Genomic DNA, 21296 nt, shown 5'->3' on the forward strand with positions numbered 1-21296 from the left:
TTCAAAAACTTCATTTACAAAAGCTCTAGCTTCAAAAGCTTCATTTACAGAGCTCTAGCTTCAAAAGCTTCATTTACAAAAGCTCTAGTTTCAAAAGCTTCATTTACAGAGCTCCAGCTTCAAATCTTCACTTGCAAAGCTTCACATACAAAGCTTCAGTGCAGGGTATACAAATACCGTCTCCGAACAATCGCCACTTCGGCCCATACATGGATTCAATTTGAAGTCTCCAGCCAACGGACTCTATTGACTGAAGACTTGGGGGACTATACTATGTACCATATATTGGGCCTCATAAAAAAATTACTTGGGGGGGACTTAGCCTATTATTTATGTATTGAGGAGCGAACCTTTATTTTATAAAAGGGACTCCCTCACTTTCATTAGAGAGTACCCATTACTTATGTATTGAGGAGCGAGCCCTTAATTTATAAAAGGGACTCCCTCACTTTCATTAGAGAGCACCCATTACTTATGTATTGAGGAGCGAACCCTTAATTTATAAAAGGGACACCCTCACCATCATTAGAGAGCATCGCTGCCTGTTGAGCAACCGCCTCGTTGCGAGCATCAACTCTAGCCCATCATTTATGTATTAAGGAACGATCCCTTATTCTATAAAAGGGACTTCCTTACCTTCAACGCCATAAGCCGAGCCAATCAAGGCAACATAAGCCACAAGCCGAGCAACCTCGCAACATGTGCTACTTCTAGTTGAGCCTCATTTCACATTGAGCGCCGCCTCATATCGAGTATTCAGCTCTAGATGACATCTAGTTACTTTGACCCACACATGGACTGAATTTCAAGTTCCAACCAAAAGACTCTCTTAACTGAAAACTTAGGGGATTACTGTTTGTACCATACTTAGGGCCTTCGTATTTAGATCTCGTACAAATACTCGGGGGACTTAAATGTAATTATGTAATAAAGGAAGGGGTAAATATGTAATAAGTGAGGATCCCCTATTCTATAAAATGACTCATCATCCTCACAATTAGGAAAGGCCAATTCCTAGGCCATGAGGATCCTCACACTCTCTCCCTCACAATCCTCTCAGAAATACAATATCAGTGTGGACGTAACCCAAACCTTGGGGTGAACCACGATACATCTTGTGTTATTTACTTTCTTGCAGATTCACAGCTGGATTTACGTTGTTCCAAAACTTCCGGTTTTGTGCATCAACAAAACTAAATAGGCTTTTACCCAAACTCCACACAAGCGCTACCGCAACTCGCACCTCCCTGAAAACCATACAGCGAAACTATCCACACCAGAGATCTTGTTACCAAGAAACCCTTTCCCCCGTCGTCAAAATAGAAATAGGAATCGTCGTCGAGCGACTGTTTTAATATTCTCTCCTAGGGAACCCTAGAGCCAATGAATATTAGTAGTTACAGACCGAATACTAATTTTTCCTAATAAAAAAAAATCTAAATCCACTCCAACATTGTTATTCTTGTGACATTTGTACATTGTATATTGCCGATAGATTTTTCAATGTGACCGGTAAACGGAGTGGTACACCACGTGTCACTATGCAAATCGTGGGATATATGTGCTAAAAAGTTAATAACTTAAAAAATAAAATTTCCCACCTCTTCTATTAAAACACGTGGTATACCACTTGTATTCCCGTCACAATTAAAAATTTCTCATATATTGTCATTAATTACATATAAAACTTCGAAATTGCATACAATATATATAAAAGATTTATTACTGCATATAGTCTCGTACTTTTAAGAAGAAAGCTACCCATAAAATTACAGTCGTGTTTTCTTGCCATCCAAAAACAAGCTTTGTTGCAGTATTGGTGAGGCACAATAGATACAATCAATACCTTCAACGTCCAACGAATTCGGAAATGGACAACCCGTTTATATCCAGTGGTGGTCCCCTTCTATCTATATCAGCATTACCCACATTTCTTTCTGCGTAATAAAATGCCGGTTTTTTTGGTTCTGGTAACTGCACGCTTTCGTTTGTTAACATGGATATCAGCTCTGACATGGTTGGCCGATCAGCTGCTTTTTCCTCCACACATAGTAGACCGACTTGGACGCATCTTAAAACTTGATGACGAGTACATGTTTCAACTAGTGTTGGATCCATTAGTTCTGTCTCTCGATCTTCTTTCCATAACTCCCAGGCCTGGAGAAAAAAATTAAAATCATTGAATATCACACCTTAAAAAATGAAAAAAATAACTTACATAAAGATTTCTGCACACTATTTTTCCCCTATTGCAGACCCCTGTTTTGTTTACTTTTTTGTCCCTTCATTTTCTTTTGAACAATTTTCTTTTGAATTGTTCAATCTGATGTTGAGAGTTGAAATGTGAGGAAGAGTTATCCCACATTGGTGAGCGACAAAATTTGCTATGTGCTTATATGGTCTTGAGTTACTCCCCATATTGCTAATTGGTTTTATAGTATAACCCTAATTTCATCATGGTATCAGAGCAGGTTGTCCCTCTTGTGAAAGCCCAAGGGCCACACGTGCTCACGCGTGACTCACTTGTCGTCCACGTGTAGGCTTGAAAATAGGCCACATGTGTGGGGACGTGTTGAGAGTTGAAATGTGAGGAAGAGTTATCCCACATCGGTGAGGGACAAGATTTGCTATGTGTTTATATGGTCTTGGGCAACTCAATTCCCTATATTGCCAATTGGTTTTATGGTGGAACCCTAATTTCATCATCTGAAGGCTAGAAATAAATAAGGGTGTGACGGGAAGAAAAGGGGTGTGCAGAAAATAAAAAAGAAAAAAAAACCAAAACTTAATGGTAACTACAGTGATTTGTTTGGCATACATGTCCTACTAAGTTGAGCACACGATCTTCATTGTAGAAGCTGTTGTTTTTCCTTCCACTGATAATTTCAAGCATTAACACTCCATAGCTATAGACATCAGATTTTACAGAAAAGTGTCCTCCCATGACATATTCCGGAGGCATATAACCACTGTACCAAATGAGAAAAGAAAAACTTAGGTACATTATCTGTATATACGTACATTAATGCATGCTTCTCAACCAAAAGAAAAACACGTGATGATACGAATGTATTCATATATGTTATTGTTTACTTACTGTGTCCCGACAATTCTCATCGTATTTGCTTGAAGCTCCTGAGTGAAAATCCTTGCCATACCAAAATCTGCAATTTTGGGGTTCATATTTTTGTCAAGTAGTATGTTACCCGCTTTCAAATCTCTATGAATCACTTTTGTTCTCGAGTATTTGTGCAAGTAAAGCATTCCTTGAGTGATTCCTTCAATTATATTGAAACGGCTTTTCCAATCTAGTTGCCGACGTCTGATGGAATCTGTACAAGATAGGATTAAAGTTAAGAGAGGATGTTATGAACTCCCAATGAAACCGAATAAATGAAATGAAGATCTAATATTAAACTGGCTAGTGTAATTCCCAACCAAATAAAAAGTAGTCCAAGCTTTTGTTTGGCATGTACTCGTATATTAACATCCTCTCGTCTTCATGAATGCAAAATCCAAACAGTCGAACAAGGTTGGTGTGTTGGAGTTCATAGATGAGTATCAATTCATTCTTAAACTCCTCTGTGCCTTGACCTGAACATCTTGAAAGCCTCTTCACAGCTACTTCTTGTCCCGTCGTCAATTTTCCCTAAATTCATAATCCATAAATATTTCTCAGTAATTCCAAATACAAATATGATATTTTCTTAAGATTATTTAAAGCCTCACCCAATAAACAGGTCCAAAGCCCCCTTGTCCAAGCTTGTTTTCTTCAGAGAAGTTTCTTGTGGCTTCCAAGACCGATCCATAGGTAAATACGCTTAAATTAGGGTATTTCATGTTTTCCTGATCATTTTGATTCCCAACAACATGACCTATAGGTCTCTTCGATTCCATGAAGTTAAGCAATTTTCTTCGAATCGTTGTCCAGTTCTTCCCTAGTTGGATTAGCATGGGAGTTAAAATTTCAATATAGGGACAACAATTGTGAAAGAAGTGAAATTATGTACATCTAACAAGTTTACGGACAGTTTAAAAAGTTTACCTGCTGAAACCATATATATTCTTCTCAGGCGATAGCCCAAGAAGCAGAACACCATTACTAGTAATGCAGCGGCAATAGAAATGCCAATCCAGAGCCATTTGTGTGCTGCATCCAGTGATAGTTGTTGAAGTTAAGAACTCAGAGAGGGAAATGCATTTAAGAGAGAGAAAGAGAGTTGTAGAGAGAGAGTAAAAAATGTAATTGTGATTCTCATTAATTCAACTGAATAATACACATGGTATTTATACATAAATATCCTATCCCAATATATGTGCCAGCTCAGCATAAAGTATATAACTAATCACAAACATTCCAGGCATAACAACCAAGTGAAAGAATCTAATCTGGTGGAGGTTGGGATGCATTGTTGTTGTTTGAGATTATACTCTTAACACACCCCCTCAAGCTGAAGGAAGGTGATCGAACTGAAAGCTTGGAAGTAAGGGCAGCAAATCGATCAGCAGCTAGAGGCTTGGTAAAAATGTCTGCGATTTGGAGAAGGGAAGCACATGTTGAACACCAATATGACCAAGTAAAACCATTTCTCGAATATAGTGATAGTCAATTTCAACATGCTTAGTTCGAGCATGAAAAACTGGATTGAATGCAAGAGCAATGGCACTTTTGTTATCACAATAGATGACAGGGGTCTGTAACAAAGGGAAGGATATGTCATGGAGAATCTTGCACACCCATGTAATTTCAGCAGCAGTAGTAGCAAGAGACCTGTACTCAGCCTCTGTTGATGACCGAGCCATTGTGGCTTGTTTCTTAGCACTCCAGGAAATGAGGTTAGAGCCAAGGAACACACAATACCCACTAGTGGACCGTCGATCCACAGGGCAACCTGCCCAATCTGCATCAGACCAAGCAGTGAGACATTGAGAACCCTTGGTAAACCAAAGTCCTAAATCCACAGTGCCCTTAAGGTATCGCAGAATGCGTTTGACAGCCTGCAAGTGTATGGTTCGGGGAGAGTGCATATACTGACAAACCTGATTGACAGCAAAAGCTAAATCAGGCCGGGTCCAAGTAAGATATTGCAAGGCACCAACAGTGGACCTATAAGAGGTGGGATCAGATAGAAGAGTGCCGGAATGGTCCAGTTTGGAAGGGGACACAGGTGTGGCACAAGGTTTAGCGCCAAGCATATCAGTCTTTTTGAGCAAGTCTAAAGCATACTTAGCCTGATGCAGTAACAAGCCCTTGTCAGATTTGTGGACTTCAATACCTAAAAAGTAATGAATATCTCCCAGGTCCTTGACAGGAAACATGGTTTGAAGTTGAGAGATGATTGATTGACACTCAGTGACTGAACTGCCAGTGATGATTATATCATCAACATAAACCAATATAAAGGTAATAGAAGTGTCTCGTTTAATAAAGAGACTGGTATCAGAGTGTGAGGAACGAAATCCCAGAGAGAGAATAGCCTTGTAGAAAGCCTCATACCAAGCTCTAGGGGCCTGTTTAAGACCATAGAGTGATTTCCTAAGTTTGCACACATGATGAGGTTTGGAAGGATCCACAAACCCTGGAGGCTGGAGCATATAAACATCTTCCTTTAAGTGACCATGAAGGAAAGCATTACTGACATCCAATTGATGGATAAACCAATCATAGGTAACTGCAAATGAAAGGAGAATCCTGATGGTAGTAGGTTTGGCAACAGGACTAAAGGTTTCGGAGAAATCCAAACCTTCCTGTTGATGAAAACCCTTGGCTACAAGCCGGGCTTTGTACCTTTCAATAGTACCATCAGGTTTGTGCTTGACTTTGAAGACCCACTTGCAGCCAACAATGTTGTAGTTGGAATGATTAGGAACTAATTCCCAAGTGCCAGTAGACTGTAATGCTTGAAATTCAGATTGCATAGCTTCCATCCAGTGAGAATACTTAGAAGCTTGGAGAAAGGTTGATGGAGTAGGAGGTAATGTTGTAAGAGAATCAACAGTGGATGGAAGTTGGTGTATAGTGGCAGTGAACACCTTGGGTTTATGAATACCTGCCTTTGCCCTTGTAATCATAGAGTGAGTGTTGACAAGAATTGGAGGGGGTAAGGGTGGAGGCTCTGCAGGGCTGGAAGATGCTGGAGGAGTATGTATGGACTCCTGATCAGAAGAAGATATAGGGGTCTGTTCAGCAGTCGAAAATATGGATGGAGCAGAAGTATTGCTGCCTTATGGAGCAGCTGCAGGTGAAGATTGTTGCTCAAGATGAGACACTGGCAAATGCAGATTGAGAGATATAGGAGTGTGGGGAGAAGAAGTCACACATGGACTGTGAAGTGAGGCCTGAGAAGACAGAGATTTGTAAGGAAATAAAGATTCATCAAACACCACATGTCTTGAAATGTAGAGCCGATTAGAGATAGGATCCCAACACCTATATCCACTGTGATTGAGGCTATAACCCAAAAACACACATTGCTTACTTTTGAAATCCAACTTGTCCTTGGAATATGGTTGCAACCATGGATAACAAGCACAACCAAACGCCTTCAGTGTATGATACTTGGGAGAAGCATGAAATAGGAGTTCCCAAGGACTGATTACAGAAGACTGAGGAGGTAACCGATTAATGAGGTAGACAGCAGTTTGAAAAGCTTCAACCCAAAACTGTGCAGGTAAATCACTTTGAGATAACAATGTTCTGCCTATTTCAACAACATGACAATGTTTTCTCTCGGCACACCCATTTTTCTTAGGAGTGTGGGGACAACTCAACTGTTGGGTGATACCTTGCTCATTGAAAAAACTTTGGAGTGACTTATTCAGGAACTCACCCCCTGAATCAGACCTGATACTTTGAACTTTGAAACCAAGGAGAGTCTGAAGTTTTAAAATAAAAGTCTTGAGAGTGGAGAAGACATCAGACTTGAAAAATAAAGGATAGAGCCAACTATATTTGGTAAAATCATCCACTATTATTAGATAGAACCTGTAGCCAGTACATGAAGATGTGGGAGAGGGACCCCATACATCTGTGTGTAGCAATTGAAGTGGCCGAGATGAATTACAAGGTAAAGTGGAAAATGAGAGCCTAGAAGACTTCCCTAGTTGACAAGCAGTACATACTGACAGATTATTAACAGAACCAATTACAGGGAGATGATTCTTATGCACAACAGAATGTAAAGTCCCACTAGAAGGATGGCCAAGCCGACAATGCCAAGTATGTATATCAGCTTTAGCAATCATCAGAGCAGTTGGTGAGATTGCAATTCCAGAGACACCATTTGAAGCATTCCAGTAGAAAGGGTACAAACCTCCTTCACTGGGGCCCTGGAAAAGCATCGTCCCAGTGCTTAGATCCTTGACATAGAATCCGAATGGATCAAAGGTCAGAGAACACCAGTTATCATAAACAAACTTGTAAACAGATAACAAGTTATGGGAAGCCTGAGGAACTAACAGAACATCATTTAAACGAAAAGTAGCATGTTTGGTGCGAATGAGGGCAGAACCAGTATGAGAAATACACAGACCTTTGCCGTCACCAACAAACAGCTGATCATTGCCAGAGTAGGGAATGGCAGAGTTGAGTGAAGAGGGATCAGGGGTGATATGATGAGATGCGCCACTATCAGTGAGCCAATAGCTAGGAGATGCAGAAGAAGTCATGGCAGACATTGCAGTAGGAGATGGAGATTGAGCAAACTGAGAGAGACGATTACACATAGGAGCCCAATGACCATATTGAAGGCATAACTGACACTGAACTGAGCGACCAGAGGAAGAAGATGGACCAGAAGGCTGACGAGAAGGACCAGCACCAAGAATGCCACCTGAGTTATTGGGATGCCAGTTGTGAGGTTTGTTTCCCCCAAAATTGCGATTCTGAGTATACCGATTGCGATTATGAAAACGACCACGAGAGTTGCCTTTGTTGAAATTACAGACAGGGGTAGAAGTTTGAGCAGTATAGGCATGAAATGGTGCAGTCGAGGAGGAAGAAGCTCTGGTTTTGCGTTTTTGAAGTGAGATTTCTTTGCTCAATAAGAGACCATGTAGCTCATCAGCAGTCACAGATTCATTTCAAGTCTCAATAGAGTCAACAAAGGACTCATACTCATCAGGAAGACCAGATAAAATGTATGCAACAAGATCAGACTCAGACAATGGTTCACCAGCAGCAGCAAGTTTATCAGAGATTTCTTTGATCAAATTAAGAAAGTCGGTCATTGAAGAGTCACCTTTCTGAATCGTTTGAATCTTCGAACGAAGACTGTGAACATGTGTGCGAGAAGCGCCTGAGAAACGCCGCTCAAGAGATTGCCACAGAGAGCGAGAGTCTTCCATGCCAATCGTCAAGGGAAGAAGATCTTCAGAGAGAGTAGAGTTGATCCAGATCATCAAGATCTGATCGCGCTCACACCAGGTCTCAAAAGAAGCATTAGGAACACAAGTACCAGAGGGATCGCGAACAAATGGAGGAGGACACAGATCCTCGCCATTGACGAGTCCAAGAAGCTTGAAGCGCTTCAGCACAGGAATGAATAGACTTCGCCAAGTGATGTAGTTCTGACGATTGAGTTTCGTCGGAACCATTCCAGCTACATTTGCAATGGAAATCATGCCAATCGTCATGATCGAAGGATTGGAGACAGCACTCGGAGGAAGATTTGTTGAAAAATTAGGGTTTGCAGGAGGTGGAGAGGGAGAATCCGAGGAGGTTGCTGTCGCCGACATATCAAGAGGTGCTGAATTGAGAGGGAAAATGAAGAGATCAAAAAAGTAGCGATCTGTTTGGAAGATCAGAAAATGCAAGAACAGCAAGAAAATTGCTAGAAGAGGGAAGCGCCGGATCGGAGTCGGTTAGACGATGGTGATGATACCATGTTGAAGTTAAGAACTCAGAGAGGGAAATGCATTTAAGAGAGAGAAAGAGAGTTGTAGAGAGAGAGTAAAAAATGTAATTGTGATTCTCATTAATTCAACTGAATAATACACATGGTATTTATACATAAATATCCTATACCAATATATGTGCCAGCTCAGCATAAAGTATATAACTAATCACAAACATTCCAGGCATAACAACCAAGTGAAAGAATCTAATCTGGTGGAGGTTGGGATGCATTGCTGCTGTGTGAGATTATACTCTTAACAATAGTATCAATTAATTTATTATATATATACGGGAAAGAACTGATAAAGAATATATACTTTAATATTGGCATATTAACCTGTTACGTAAAAAAGTCTAGATAATAATTATGATACAATCAAAATTGCTCGTGACGATATATTTTCAGCATAAAAACTTAAAAAACACTTTTACCACCCATAAGCGCTTTATGGAGAAACACTTAATATGTGCTTCTATAGGAAAAGCACTTTTCAAGAAAGCACTTGAATTGTCTAGCTACTTAAATAACTAAATTCATGATGAATATATTTGCGTTTGTATCGTTCAATATAACCCAAATTCATTTTTTTGATATTCATCTTTTTGATATACATAAAGCTCATTTGATTTCTAGTAAATTGATTTTTGTTATTTGTGTGCAGATTAATTGTCTCATAATTACTGTGAAGTAGGAGGTATGACATGTAGTCCAAGTTCAATATTTAGTAAGATTAGTACATAGCTAGCTAGGCTTACCAATCTTTCCCGCACGTGGTGAATCCGCTGGTTGAGGTAGTTGCGTTGCTGACGGCAAAACAAAACTAGTATTTGCAGTAAAGTCTTCAATGAATGCACAGTCCACGCTCCAAAATCGGCATCCTGCACCAGTACTCGGATTACCAGATGGAAAGTCGAATCCAAGGCAGTTACAATCTTGCCAACAAGTAACCTTACAATCCTCACTACCACTACCAATCCAGTTGGGGGGTCTTGAAGTACTAGAGTTGATTACCTTGAAGTAACCTTTTTTCAGCTGAAAATCATCACCAGCTTCCCCAATACAACCAATTGGCCGGTCCCTCCTCACGCACCCTCCGATGACATTATAGCCATCACAGGTCTTCGCTTCTATGATGGCAACTGATGCGCCAAACTCAAAAAGTGCCCCCCTGGTGAATAGCACCCATTCTGGCTCAGAATCACTAGGATCATTTAGACTAGTATAAGTGAGGTAGTCTTCATCTTGATTTGAAACAATGGTAAAATTGTACCTTTGCTTGGAAACATCAGGGAAGATAAATTCAAATCTCCCATCTGCAAACACCCCGCTAGTCCAATAAACAACCCCATTTCGCTTTATATTCAGTTGGTGTCCATTGGTGTCCCAAAAAAGGCTGTAAGGCCCTGGCGGCATGGGGTTGTTCTTAGATCCCCATGATGAAAGAGACCAATAGAGGCCATTTCTACGATCAACACCCAATTTCATGCCCGGTAAAAATGTGTCCAATGGATAATCAAAACTTTGCCACCAAATACGGATCGTTGATCTGCTGACGGAGTTCACTTCTTGTAGTACAAGATTGCCGGAATCCAAAAGGGTAGCCACAACACTAATATTAGTGTCATTAATATATGGAGCGGCTGAAAGGACAACAGGATCTCCACCTTGGCGGGTAATTTTCAATACGTTATTGAAGTCCAACGTAAGAAGTGGGGATGAAGTGGATGAAAAAGGTGTGTCTCGGTTGGCAAGCCATGCCCTGTTTGCTTTATTTTTAACACGTAGGATAGCAAGAAAAATGTTATCGGAACCACCAAGTTCAACAAAATTCACAGTGAACGATCCTGATGCCGAAAGTAGGGAGGCTGTGGAGTTGAGAGTGTCCCCTGGTTTCAGTGTGTCTATTGCATCATGACAAGTCCACAAGGATGCAAAACAAACCGAGATAATTGCGTACTTGATCACTGAACGTATAGCCATGAATAGTGACCGCAAGGCTACTTTAATTTGTTTGGATGATCTTGAAAAGTTGTATTTCTCCCTCCGTGGCTGCCTATCTTTTTAGTAATTTTCTGTTGACAGAAATATACAAATTAACAATAAGAGGCCGGCAATACTATAGAAATCAATAAAGTTCTTGCATTTACATGGAGACTTCTCTCTTTTGTTTCAATATTACAGAAAGAGAAAGACTTTGGCTCACTCACTCATTTATATTTGTCTTTCAATTCATTCCTCATCAATTGGTTTCTTTCTTCCTTCATGTACGCTCGCACTCATCCGCTTATTAGAAAGAAATGGATAGTTTCCGCGCAATTCATTGTTTTATCGTGCATTACTAATGTTATCCAATATAGATGATGATGTCAAAGATGACAACCTGAAAATGAAATTGAATCACATTTCCACATCAATTAGTATTTTGTTGCAATGTGCCACTTTTTTATTGGTATTTTGACGTCTGAAAATGACACACAAAATATTATAAGGTCAAGAAAATGTAACTTTTTTTACGAAAAAGTGGATGATTATATGCGGCACGCATAAAATAACATTATTTAGTTGATGTTTTTTCTTCTTGTGCCGAATTGTAACAAGGCCTGTAACTGTAATGTTTTAAGATATGTGTATTTGGGTTGGTAATCCAGCCATCAAGTGTGCAGCTTTTCTGAAACCGAAACTGAACTTCCTGTTCGCAGACCGTTAATAACTCTAGTAATATGCAGATTTACCTGGTTTGAGTTGTCCCTGCCGTCTTGCAGCATGATGAGTACATAAGTCCAAATCTGCTGGCATGAATTAAGTTGCGGCTGCAGCAATCAATGAAAAATGTGAAATGCAAAGAAAATCGAAGCTGGCCTGGAAGATGAAACTTATCGTTTTGGCATGTAGATTAAAAATATGAAGTTTTACAAATAATTCTCAAGCTGGAACCTGTATTTTCTTAAAAAAAAAAAAATATTGGAGACATAATCTCCGAGGAAAAATTGGATACTAGATAACATCGATCCAAATTGAAAATGATGTAGGAGTAGAAACCGAGGAAAATACAACTCGGCTAACTTGAAGGTGAGGAATATACTGTTCAGCTCACAAAAGGGCTGAGAGAAACAGATGAAGAAAGGGGTTGGAGGGAATTAAGATGGATGATTTTTTGGCATTACTATTCTGCAAAATCAGCTTGTATATATGCAGTTTACTCAAATACCGAGGAAAACCAAGAGCCAGCTGGAACGAGGCCAAGTTTACGAGATCCATGGATGCAAGAGCATATGCAACAGCAGTACGTGCTATGATATATAAAAGTTGCAGGATTTTTGTCGCCTAAACATGAAAAAGGAGAATAAAGCAGCGGCAATGGAAGTGTGTCAATCTCTATGTTCTGCTTGTATCTACATTGTTAACTGCCTTTGTCTTGCATTGAGCAACAAACATGACATGCCCCGATCCCAGCGTTCGAAGGACAATGGGATGGTCACGTGTTGGCCGACACCCGAGGGTGACTCAAGCTATTTAATGAATGTATATACCGAGAACATGTGAAACATGCATATAATTTTCGCGCGTAACCACGCAATAAAATATTCAAGTACAAAACTTAATAAAATAAAATAATATTCAACTGCCAACAATTTAAAAGTGATAATGCATGATATGTTCAGAGCATACTACTAATTCGAAAAACAATCACAAGGAATATTAGAAAGTACGATTACAAGAGATGTCCTACGCAGAGGGGAGGACACAAATTCACTGATATGGAAATGTCTCGTAGCTCGGGTCGTATGTCTCGTTCCTAGGTCTTGAGGGGGCGCAAAACAAAACATGAGTGGACCAAGTTTATATATAAGTAATACTAAACAATTATTTTTCAACATACTAACCCCCAATTTTAGAAAACTCATATAACATAATAAGTATTTTTGTTCAAAAAAAAAAAAAAATAAGTATTAAGTTTTTCGAAAACCCTAGAATGCAATAAAACTTTCATAAAATACATATCATATATAGTGTGCTTAGTAGTGGTATCACAATCGCCCGAAGACCCTACATAGCCTGTCCGAAGGCATATATAGATATCACTTGCCCAAAGGCCCTACATAACTCACCCAAAGGCATATACAAATCATCCGTATGTAGGTCCTACATCACCCACCCGAAGACATATATAGATATCATTCGCCCAAAAGCCGTACATCACGCACCCGAAGGCATATATCCGTAGGCCCTACATCGCGCCCCCCCCCCCCCCCAAAGGCACATAGTATGAATATCCATTAAGTAAGCACATAAAATCATGAACATAATCTTTCCAACATATATCTCATTGGAGCTCAATAGTTCAAACATAATATCGTAAGTCATAATCATAAATATCTCAGTAAACATAAATTCGATAAAAGCATAATCATTCATGAAGCGTAAATCCGATTTACTCATAAACGTTTCATAAAACGTAGTCATAAAATCATGCTTTTTATGTATGCATTTCTAGTAATAAAATCATGCATTTTGGAAATGGTCCACCATAGATACTCCGTCGCTGAAGGACTGTTTGAACTAGGGAGAACATAAACGCAACTAATAAACGCACCTAAGCATGCAAATTGACTAATTAATAAAACTCTACTAAAACAATTGAATTTAGGAAAGCGGATGTTGTAAATGGGTTCAGGACGTCGAAAAACCTAAGGGGGGATCTCGGGTTCCCTCATGCGCTGCCACAGGGCTGCTGCTCGAGAGGCCACATGCCGAGATGAGTCGCCAGAAAGGTCGCCGGAAAGTTCGCCGGCGCCACCATGGATGGTGGTGAAGCATAGTACCTCTGGCGAAGGCGTGTGTAATCCACGCGCCAGCCATGGCAACCCCCACGTGCTGACCTATGATTTTCTAGAAAAATCCCAAATCTTTCCACCAAATTCAAAAGCCCATTCCAAGCTCGATACAATTCCAAATCGAGTGATTCAAATGCCAAAACGTAGTTAGGAATGTGGGGAAAAGATTCATACCAAGTGGGGACCGAGTGGTGGTCGAAGTTGGCTGGAAAATGGCCTGAAAGTTGGCTGGTCGTGGGAAATTGGGGAACTCACCGGAAACTGTGTGAACTTTAAATGTTCATAACTTCTTCAATACTGAACGAAATCGAGTGATTTGAAAACGAAAACCATACTTCTCAACGAGACGAAGAGAATAATACCTTTCTTGATGGCTAACTCGTCGTGGTTTGGCTGGAAAATACCTCGAAAGTGGCGGCCCTTGCTTGAAAACTGGGGAAGCTTTCCCCGTGAGTTTCCTACGTCCAAACATCACCAAAACTTCTCAAAAATACTTCCAAACATGCATCAAGACACAATCTATGACTTTTAGACAAGGTTCGAGGCTTACCTTCGCTGGAGAACGTGGAAACTCGTCGGAAAACTCGGTGAATAGTGGTGAACACTATGCAGCAAGTTTGGAAGCGTTTTGAGGGTTCTCTTTCGATTTTGAGTTCACAAGGGTAATGGTGGTGGTGCCATGATTGTTGTTGTGCGATTTGTTTGAGTGAAAACCCTCTAGGAAGGTTAGTTTGAGATAGGGCCGAAAGTGTAGAGAAGGAGAGAGATGAGAGAGTTTTTGAGATAGGGAGTGATGAAAGAGTTGATAGAAACCATAAAGGGGAGGGGACTCATGGGTAAGGGGGAGGAACAAAGGGACAAGAATTCAAAGTGGGTCCCATTAACTCACAAATTAAGGTCATTAAAGACGAAACGTGAAACATCTAGAAAAATGTTCGACGTTTCGAAACGTAAAGTCAACTTTCATACTTCAAGGGTAATTTAGTAATTCTCACCTTTAGTATTACAAAATACGTAAGAATAAGGACGAGGTTTCACAAAACAACTAGCTTTAGCCATATTAATATGTTAATGAGTAATAAGTCAATAAAAATATAAAGGCTACAATTCATTTGATGGTAGAAGTGCACAGTGAATTATACTTTTGTATATTTCATGTGTTCTGGCTGTTGTTTGGTTTATTTTATTTATTTATTTTTTTTACTGAAGCAATAGTGTTTCAATACCAAGAACGACTAATTACAAGAGATGCCATATATGTACATATTCTCAATTAATCAATTCCTTGATCTGGAGATAATTTGCACGAAACATACAAATGATCTGGAGATAATTACCGGAAGACTTTGATCACCCATTTGTGTGGTGACAACGATGACTGGATTCAGAACCTATCTCCTCCGCAAATCACATCATTCAAATATATTTTTTTCTTACAACAAATTAAATCAAGTATCTTCATGTAGAAGTCTTTTTTTGTTTAACATGAGAAAGAAAGACTTTTTTTTTTAGAGAGAGAAGGATTGCAACTGAAATATCCAAGATTTTTGACCTGATAGTGATTTTGGTTTCATAATAATTTTCAACCATTGAGCACACATTCAAGTTCATCAATCAAACACACCCTAAATATATATATATATATATATATATATATAATCAGTAAGGTCATATCATATGATCTCATCTAATTAGAAAAACGAAAAACCAATCTATTTTATGTAGTAGGAAGACTCTGAACAAATTCTAGGAACACTATGACTCAAACAAAATACTAGGCCTTGGATATTTTTTGGCAAATGATAGATGTTTGAGATGTATTATTCCTAATATTGGAGAAATTGAACGGTTGATCTAAAAGTCAATAAGTTGTGAGAGATTTTTTAGTGTGACTGAAACCTAGGAGATAATTCATGTGTCACTATACAAATGATGTGATATGTGTGTTATTAAGTTAGTAACTTAAAAAATACAATTTCGCACCGCTTATAAAAACATGTGGTGTATCACTCATGTTCCAATCACAATAAAAAAAATTCCCCACAAGTGTTTGTAGGTTTGAATTGTTAATAACAAAATTCAAATGTTGTTAAAATAAAGGGTGTCGTTGGAGATGAAAATTTTAATTGAGTTTTTTACATTGTTCACTTGCTAGTTTAACAAAAAATTAGGATTTCTCTTGGAGATGCTCTAACACTTTCCTTTGTTAAACAATGTCAAATATTATATTTATATAAATAGGAAAAGATAATACTTGCATCCCCGTGTGGGGATGCATTCATTTGCAAAGTAACGTATCTTGACTGAATAGATCAACAATCGCAACCGTTCAATTTATTAATCTTTATTTGAAGATCACTCATACAAAAAATAATTCGAATTGAAACATATCAAATAAACGGACAGTTTATCATGAATATGTTATTTTGTACTTACATGTCTATTTGTTTTATACATTTAAATGACTAAATGATCTCCGATTAAAATGATTTTTTTTGTAGGGTGGCCTTCAAATAAAGATTAAGAAGTTAAACGATTTTTCGATCATTGATTTTATTTGGTTAAGATACATTATTTGTAAATGAAGATATGTGCATCGCCACGTGATGCAAGTATTATGGTTAAATTACATTTTGCACCGTCAAGTATGAGTGTAATTACAACCTCATACATCATCTTTAAAATATTACAATTTCATACACCAAATATGATTTAGTTGCAATTTCATACAATCCATTGCATAATCTGTTAGATTGGCTGTCAAGTGATGATATGGCAGATATGTGACCCAGTTTTTAATGAGGTGGATGGTAACTTTGCGCCATGTTGATAATTTTTTTAATAAAATATAAGTTATAAAATATTAAAAATTATTATTATTTGTAATATTTAATAAATAATTAAAATGTCAAAAAAAAATAATAATCAACCACACCCCACCCCTGCAACCGACCCCCTATTCTCTCTGATTAACTCCTCCTCCATTCCTCCACCATCCCCACACCACTTCTCCCTCTGATCAACCTCATTTTCCATAACCACCAAGAACACGCCTCTCTGTCACCATTAACCCTCGACACCACACCCTCACCCACAACCAAATTGCAACAATTGAAATCCAACAATTCAAATCTGGCGTGGTTTGAAATTGGGAATTTAGTGAATAAGTTGAAATTGAAAGCCTTCGTGGTTGAAATAGGGAACCTAAGTCGTCACATGGGAGAGAGAACGTTGGGTGTGGTGGCGGATGGACGGAAGATGTGGTGTGTAACAACCCGTCCTGGGATTTACGGAATAGAATGGTATTTTCGTATTTTCACTTTGGTTGGGTTCTAGTTGTGTAAAATATTATTTTTGGTTCTTAAATGGTGAGCTGGGTGGGACCCTTCTTCTTTTTGGTTCTTCGGCCCCTTTCACCTTTGCCTGCTACATGGCAACCCCTTTCTCTATCCCTCTCATTCTTTCTTCCTTTTTCCCCCCATGAACAAACTCTCTCTCGACCTTACTCTTCGCTCATCACTGTCGAACCCACACACACATAAACATACATACACACGGGCAACAATCATCATCACCATCATTCATTTCCCTGCGAGTTCTAGGAAACTAGGATCAAGAAAGGATCACCTCAACCTCCCCGTGGCTATTGTCATTGTGCAAACGTTTCCCTTGCGAGATTCCTTGTCCCTCTGATGTAGGTAAGCCCTAAAATATCTTGGTTGGGGTTTACATGTGTTTATGGGACGAATTTGAGTAGCTTTGTTGGTTGTAGGATGCAGAAACACCTCGGGAAGAATTCCCAGTTTTCGGCGAACCAACCGTGGTTACATATCACTTTCCCAGCCAACTCCAGTCACTTTCGAGGAAACCAAAGGTGCACGTTGATTCTATGTTTCACAGGTTTCATTTTGGTATATGATATGGTGACTTTTAGTGGAGATTGGAGCTCGGGAAATTCTCGGCTGAAGTCCGGCCTTTTCTTTCGTAGGGTCCAGTGACATGCGAAATTAATGGGGTCAAACCCGACCCACGTACTTAAACCCAAACCAAAACCAGCCCAAACCCGGGCCCAAGTTATTTAGATCTAAGCCCATATCCAAAACCCTTTAACCCAGCCCACTAACTTAGAAGCCCAGTTATCCCAGCCCACTAACCTAGAAGCCCAGTTAACCCAAACCCCAAACCCTTTGGACCCAGACCTTGGGCCGTGCAAACCTAAGTCCCTTTGGCCATTCAACCAAACCCAAAAGCCTTTAAGGCTTAACCCAAACCCAAATGACCCCAGGCCTCTAGGCCATGGAAGCTAACACACTAGCCTTTGACCCAGCCCAGCCGAACCAGACCTTTGACCCAACATAGTTGACCCGGATCCGTTTGACACGACCCGGTTGGAACATTCCAAGGATATTTCTGGAACATTCCATGGAATATTCTTGTATTCACTTTTTGTTGACTTTTTCGAAATTTACACATGACCTTTCTTAGGGTAATTCGACGTCCTGAATCCGTTTTTGACGTCTATTTTCCCAAATTAAAGCATTTGAATATAGTTTTATTTATTAGACCCTTTATGTGCTTAGGGGCAATTAATTATGGCATTTCCGTCTTCGCTAGTTTGCGTGGCTCTTTGACGACGAAGTATCTATGAGTGGACCCTTTCTAAAATGCATGTTTTAATAGTAAAAATGCATACATGAAAAGCATGATTTAATGATTACGTTTTATGAAATGTTTTATAAGATATTATGCTTACTGAGAATATTTTGGAATATCATATTTTATCGAACTGATGTTCTTTGTAGTATATATGATAGATGACTATATACTATTTATGAACATGCTTTTACACACTTCTTGATAGTATATATATGATGGATGACTATATGCTATGAAGATGTTTTTGAGATATATGTACCTATGTTTGAAAGAGTATATTCAATGTTTTTGTGCTTATCTAGTGGTCACTGTTCTACCTACAGGTGAGAGATATGGTAGTTGGCTTATGGCCGGGAGAAATAATCTCTGGCTTCAGGCTTGGAGAAATAATCTCTGTCTTCAGACGTAAAGACATAGTAGTTGGCTGCGTGTCGGGAGATATAATTATTGAACACCACGGGTGACTAGGATACCACTGGTTAGCACATTATATGATATATGTTTCATGAAAGGTTTTATGGCATGCTAGGGTTTCGAAAAACCTACCACTTATTATGCTATCGAGTTTTCATAAAACTTTGGGGGTTAGTATGTTGATAACTGTTTCAGTATTATATATATATATATATATATATATATATATATATAAACTTGGTCCACTCATGTTTGTTTTGCGCCCCCTCAGGACTTAGAATCGAGGCTTACAATCCCGATGTCAAGGCAATTCTGCATTGGCATCTTCGAGTCTTCTCGGTGCATGACCCATCCTCTTATTCATTCAATTTTATATTATTTCCTTTCTAGTGTCAGTAAATTAGTTGTATACTCTAAACACGTTCCTCTTTTGCATATTAATTATATTTAAATTTATAAGTCTTGTTTATTTCTTGTTCTCATGCATTCTAATATGGCTTCGTCACCTTCGGGTGTCGGCCAACATGTGCCTACCCTGGTGTTTGGGAGAATATCAGAGTTGGGCATGTCATGGCGACTCTGCCATGGCTACAGCTCTGAGGTGGGTGGGTTCTTCCTGTTCTTCTTGTCAGTCAATTACGAACCCATCTGGAACCAAATGGTGTTAGTTTTTTTTCTTTGAAACCCCACTTGTACGCATCCCACTCCAGATTCCTCGATCTCTCCATCCTAGAAGCCAAAAAATGAAAATTTATAGGGTGGAGCAGAGAGTGATAGGTTTTGGGCTAGTTTGGGAAGATGTTGTAGCGAGGGATTTGGATTTAGATTTGTTGGGTTTTATTTAATTGTAGGGATTTGCAATGTGTTGGTGCGTGACGAGGGAGGGAGGAAGTTCAGGGAGTCTCGAGCAATGCGTGAGATTTGTATTGAGGAAGAAGGTTGCACGAGGAAGAAGAGGTTGAAGTTCTATAAGGTGGGGCCCACTTTAAAAAAAATCATATTTTATTTTACTTTCTTAGAATTACATTTCTAAAAAAAAAAATTATTTTTTGTTTGTCCCATATGGCACATTATTGACTGCCACATCAACAAAATAATGGGACCTGCAACTGCCACACAATTACTTAACAGTCAAACTGACGGTTTGATTGACAGATGTATGAAATTAAAATAAAATAATAAGTAATGTATAAGATTGAAATGCTTTAAAAATATTGTATGGAGTTGCAATTGCACTCAAACTAAAAGGTGCAAACTGTAATTTACTAAATAGCATAAACAAGCATCACCTGAAAGCTTGAGGGGACAATGATAGCCTTGGCACAATAGGTTATTCGTGTTGAAAATGTTAGTCAACTCTTTATATTGCCATGTTAGACTATTTGTGATTTTTTATTTTTTTTTAAGTAAGACAAGGATTATGATTACTTTGTTTATTATTTGTAAGGTTTAAGATTGATTAGGATTAACAAGCGCTGGATTGTCCTGGTGGTTAGAGCATTCTTTTTCAATATACTGTCTCAAGTGCAAACCATTTTCCTTTCCATCCAATAAATTAACGTATAATATAGCTTCTAATCAAGAGAGTGGTTAGGATATATTAGATCTTCTTAAATATTAAAAACACCTCTTGCAACTTTGTAAATTAAAATCTTAGCAAGATGTAGCTTTTTTTTTTTTTTTTTTAAATGTAAACTTAACTTTCATACTTCAAGGGCAATTTAGTAATTTCACACATTTAGTTTTACAAAATACGTAAAAATAAGGATGGGGTTTCACAAAACAACTAGCTTTAGCCATAATAATATGTTAATGAGTAATAAGTCAACAAAAATATAAAGGCTACAATTCGTTTGATGGTAGAAGTACATGGTGGATTCTACTTTTGTATATTTCATGTGTTCTGGCTGTTGCTTGGGCTTTTTTTTTTTTTTAACTGAAGCAATAGTGTTTCATTACCAGGAACGACTAATTACAAGAGGTGCCATATGGGTATATGTTATCCAGTAATCAATTCCTTGATCCGGATATAATTTGCACAAAATGTACAAATGATCTAGAGATAATTACCGGAAGACTTTGATCACCCATTTGTGTGATGACAATGATGACTGCATTCAAAACCTCTCTCCTCCGCAAATCACATCATTCAAATATTTTTTTTCTTACAACTAATTAAATCAACTATCTTCATATAGAAGTCTTTTTTTGTTTAACATGAGAAATAAAGACTTTTTTTTAGAAAGAGAATGAGAGGGAAATTGCAGCTAAAATATCCACAATGTTTGACCTAGTAGTGATTTTGGTTTCAAAATAATTTTCAACCATTGAGCACACATTCAAGTTCCTCAATCAAACACACCCTAAAAAAATATATAAAAAATCAGTAAGGTCATATCATATGATATCATCTAGTTAGGAAAACGAAAAAACAATCTATTTTATGTAGTAGGAAGACTCTGAACAAATTCTTGGAACACTATGACTCAAACAA

The 21296-nt window shown here is 38.6% G+C and overlaps 1 protein-coding gene across 1 annotated transcript; it reads right to left on the minus strand.

The window, feature by feature from the left end:
* Positions 1 to 1647: 1647 nt before the first annotated feature.
* Positions 1648 to 11256, minus strand: LOC103445859 (G-type lectin S-receptor-like serine/threonine-protein kinase At1g67520). The gene is made up of 8 exons (XM_008384911.4): positions 11105 to 11256; positions 9653 to 10969; positions 4046 to 4150; positions 3730 to 3938; positions 3439 to 3649; positions 3098 to 3332; positions 2819 to 2969; positions 1648 to 2157 (listed from the first exon to the last, which is right to left on the minus strand). The coding sequence occupies exons 2-8, from the start codon at positions 10875 to 10877 to the stop codon at positions 1849 to 1851; spliced, it is 2445 nt and encodes an 814-aa protein (XP_008383133.2). The 5' UTR covers positions 10878 to 10969; positions 11105 to 11256; the 3' UTR covers positions 1648 to 1848.
* Positions 11257 to 21296: the final 10040 nt, after the last annotated feature.

This window comes from Malus domestica, chromosome 10, assembly GCF_042453785.1.
Source record: "Malus domestica chromosome 10, GDT2T_hap1".
In the NCBI taxonomy this organism is placed as follows: Eukaryota; Viridiplantae; Streptophyta; class Magnoliopsida; order Rosales; family Rosaceae; genus Malus; species Malus domestica.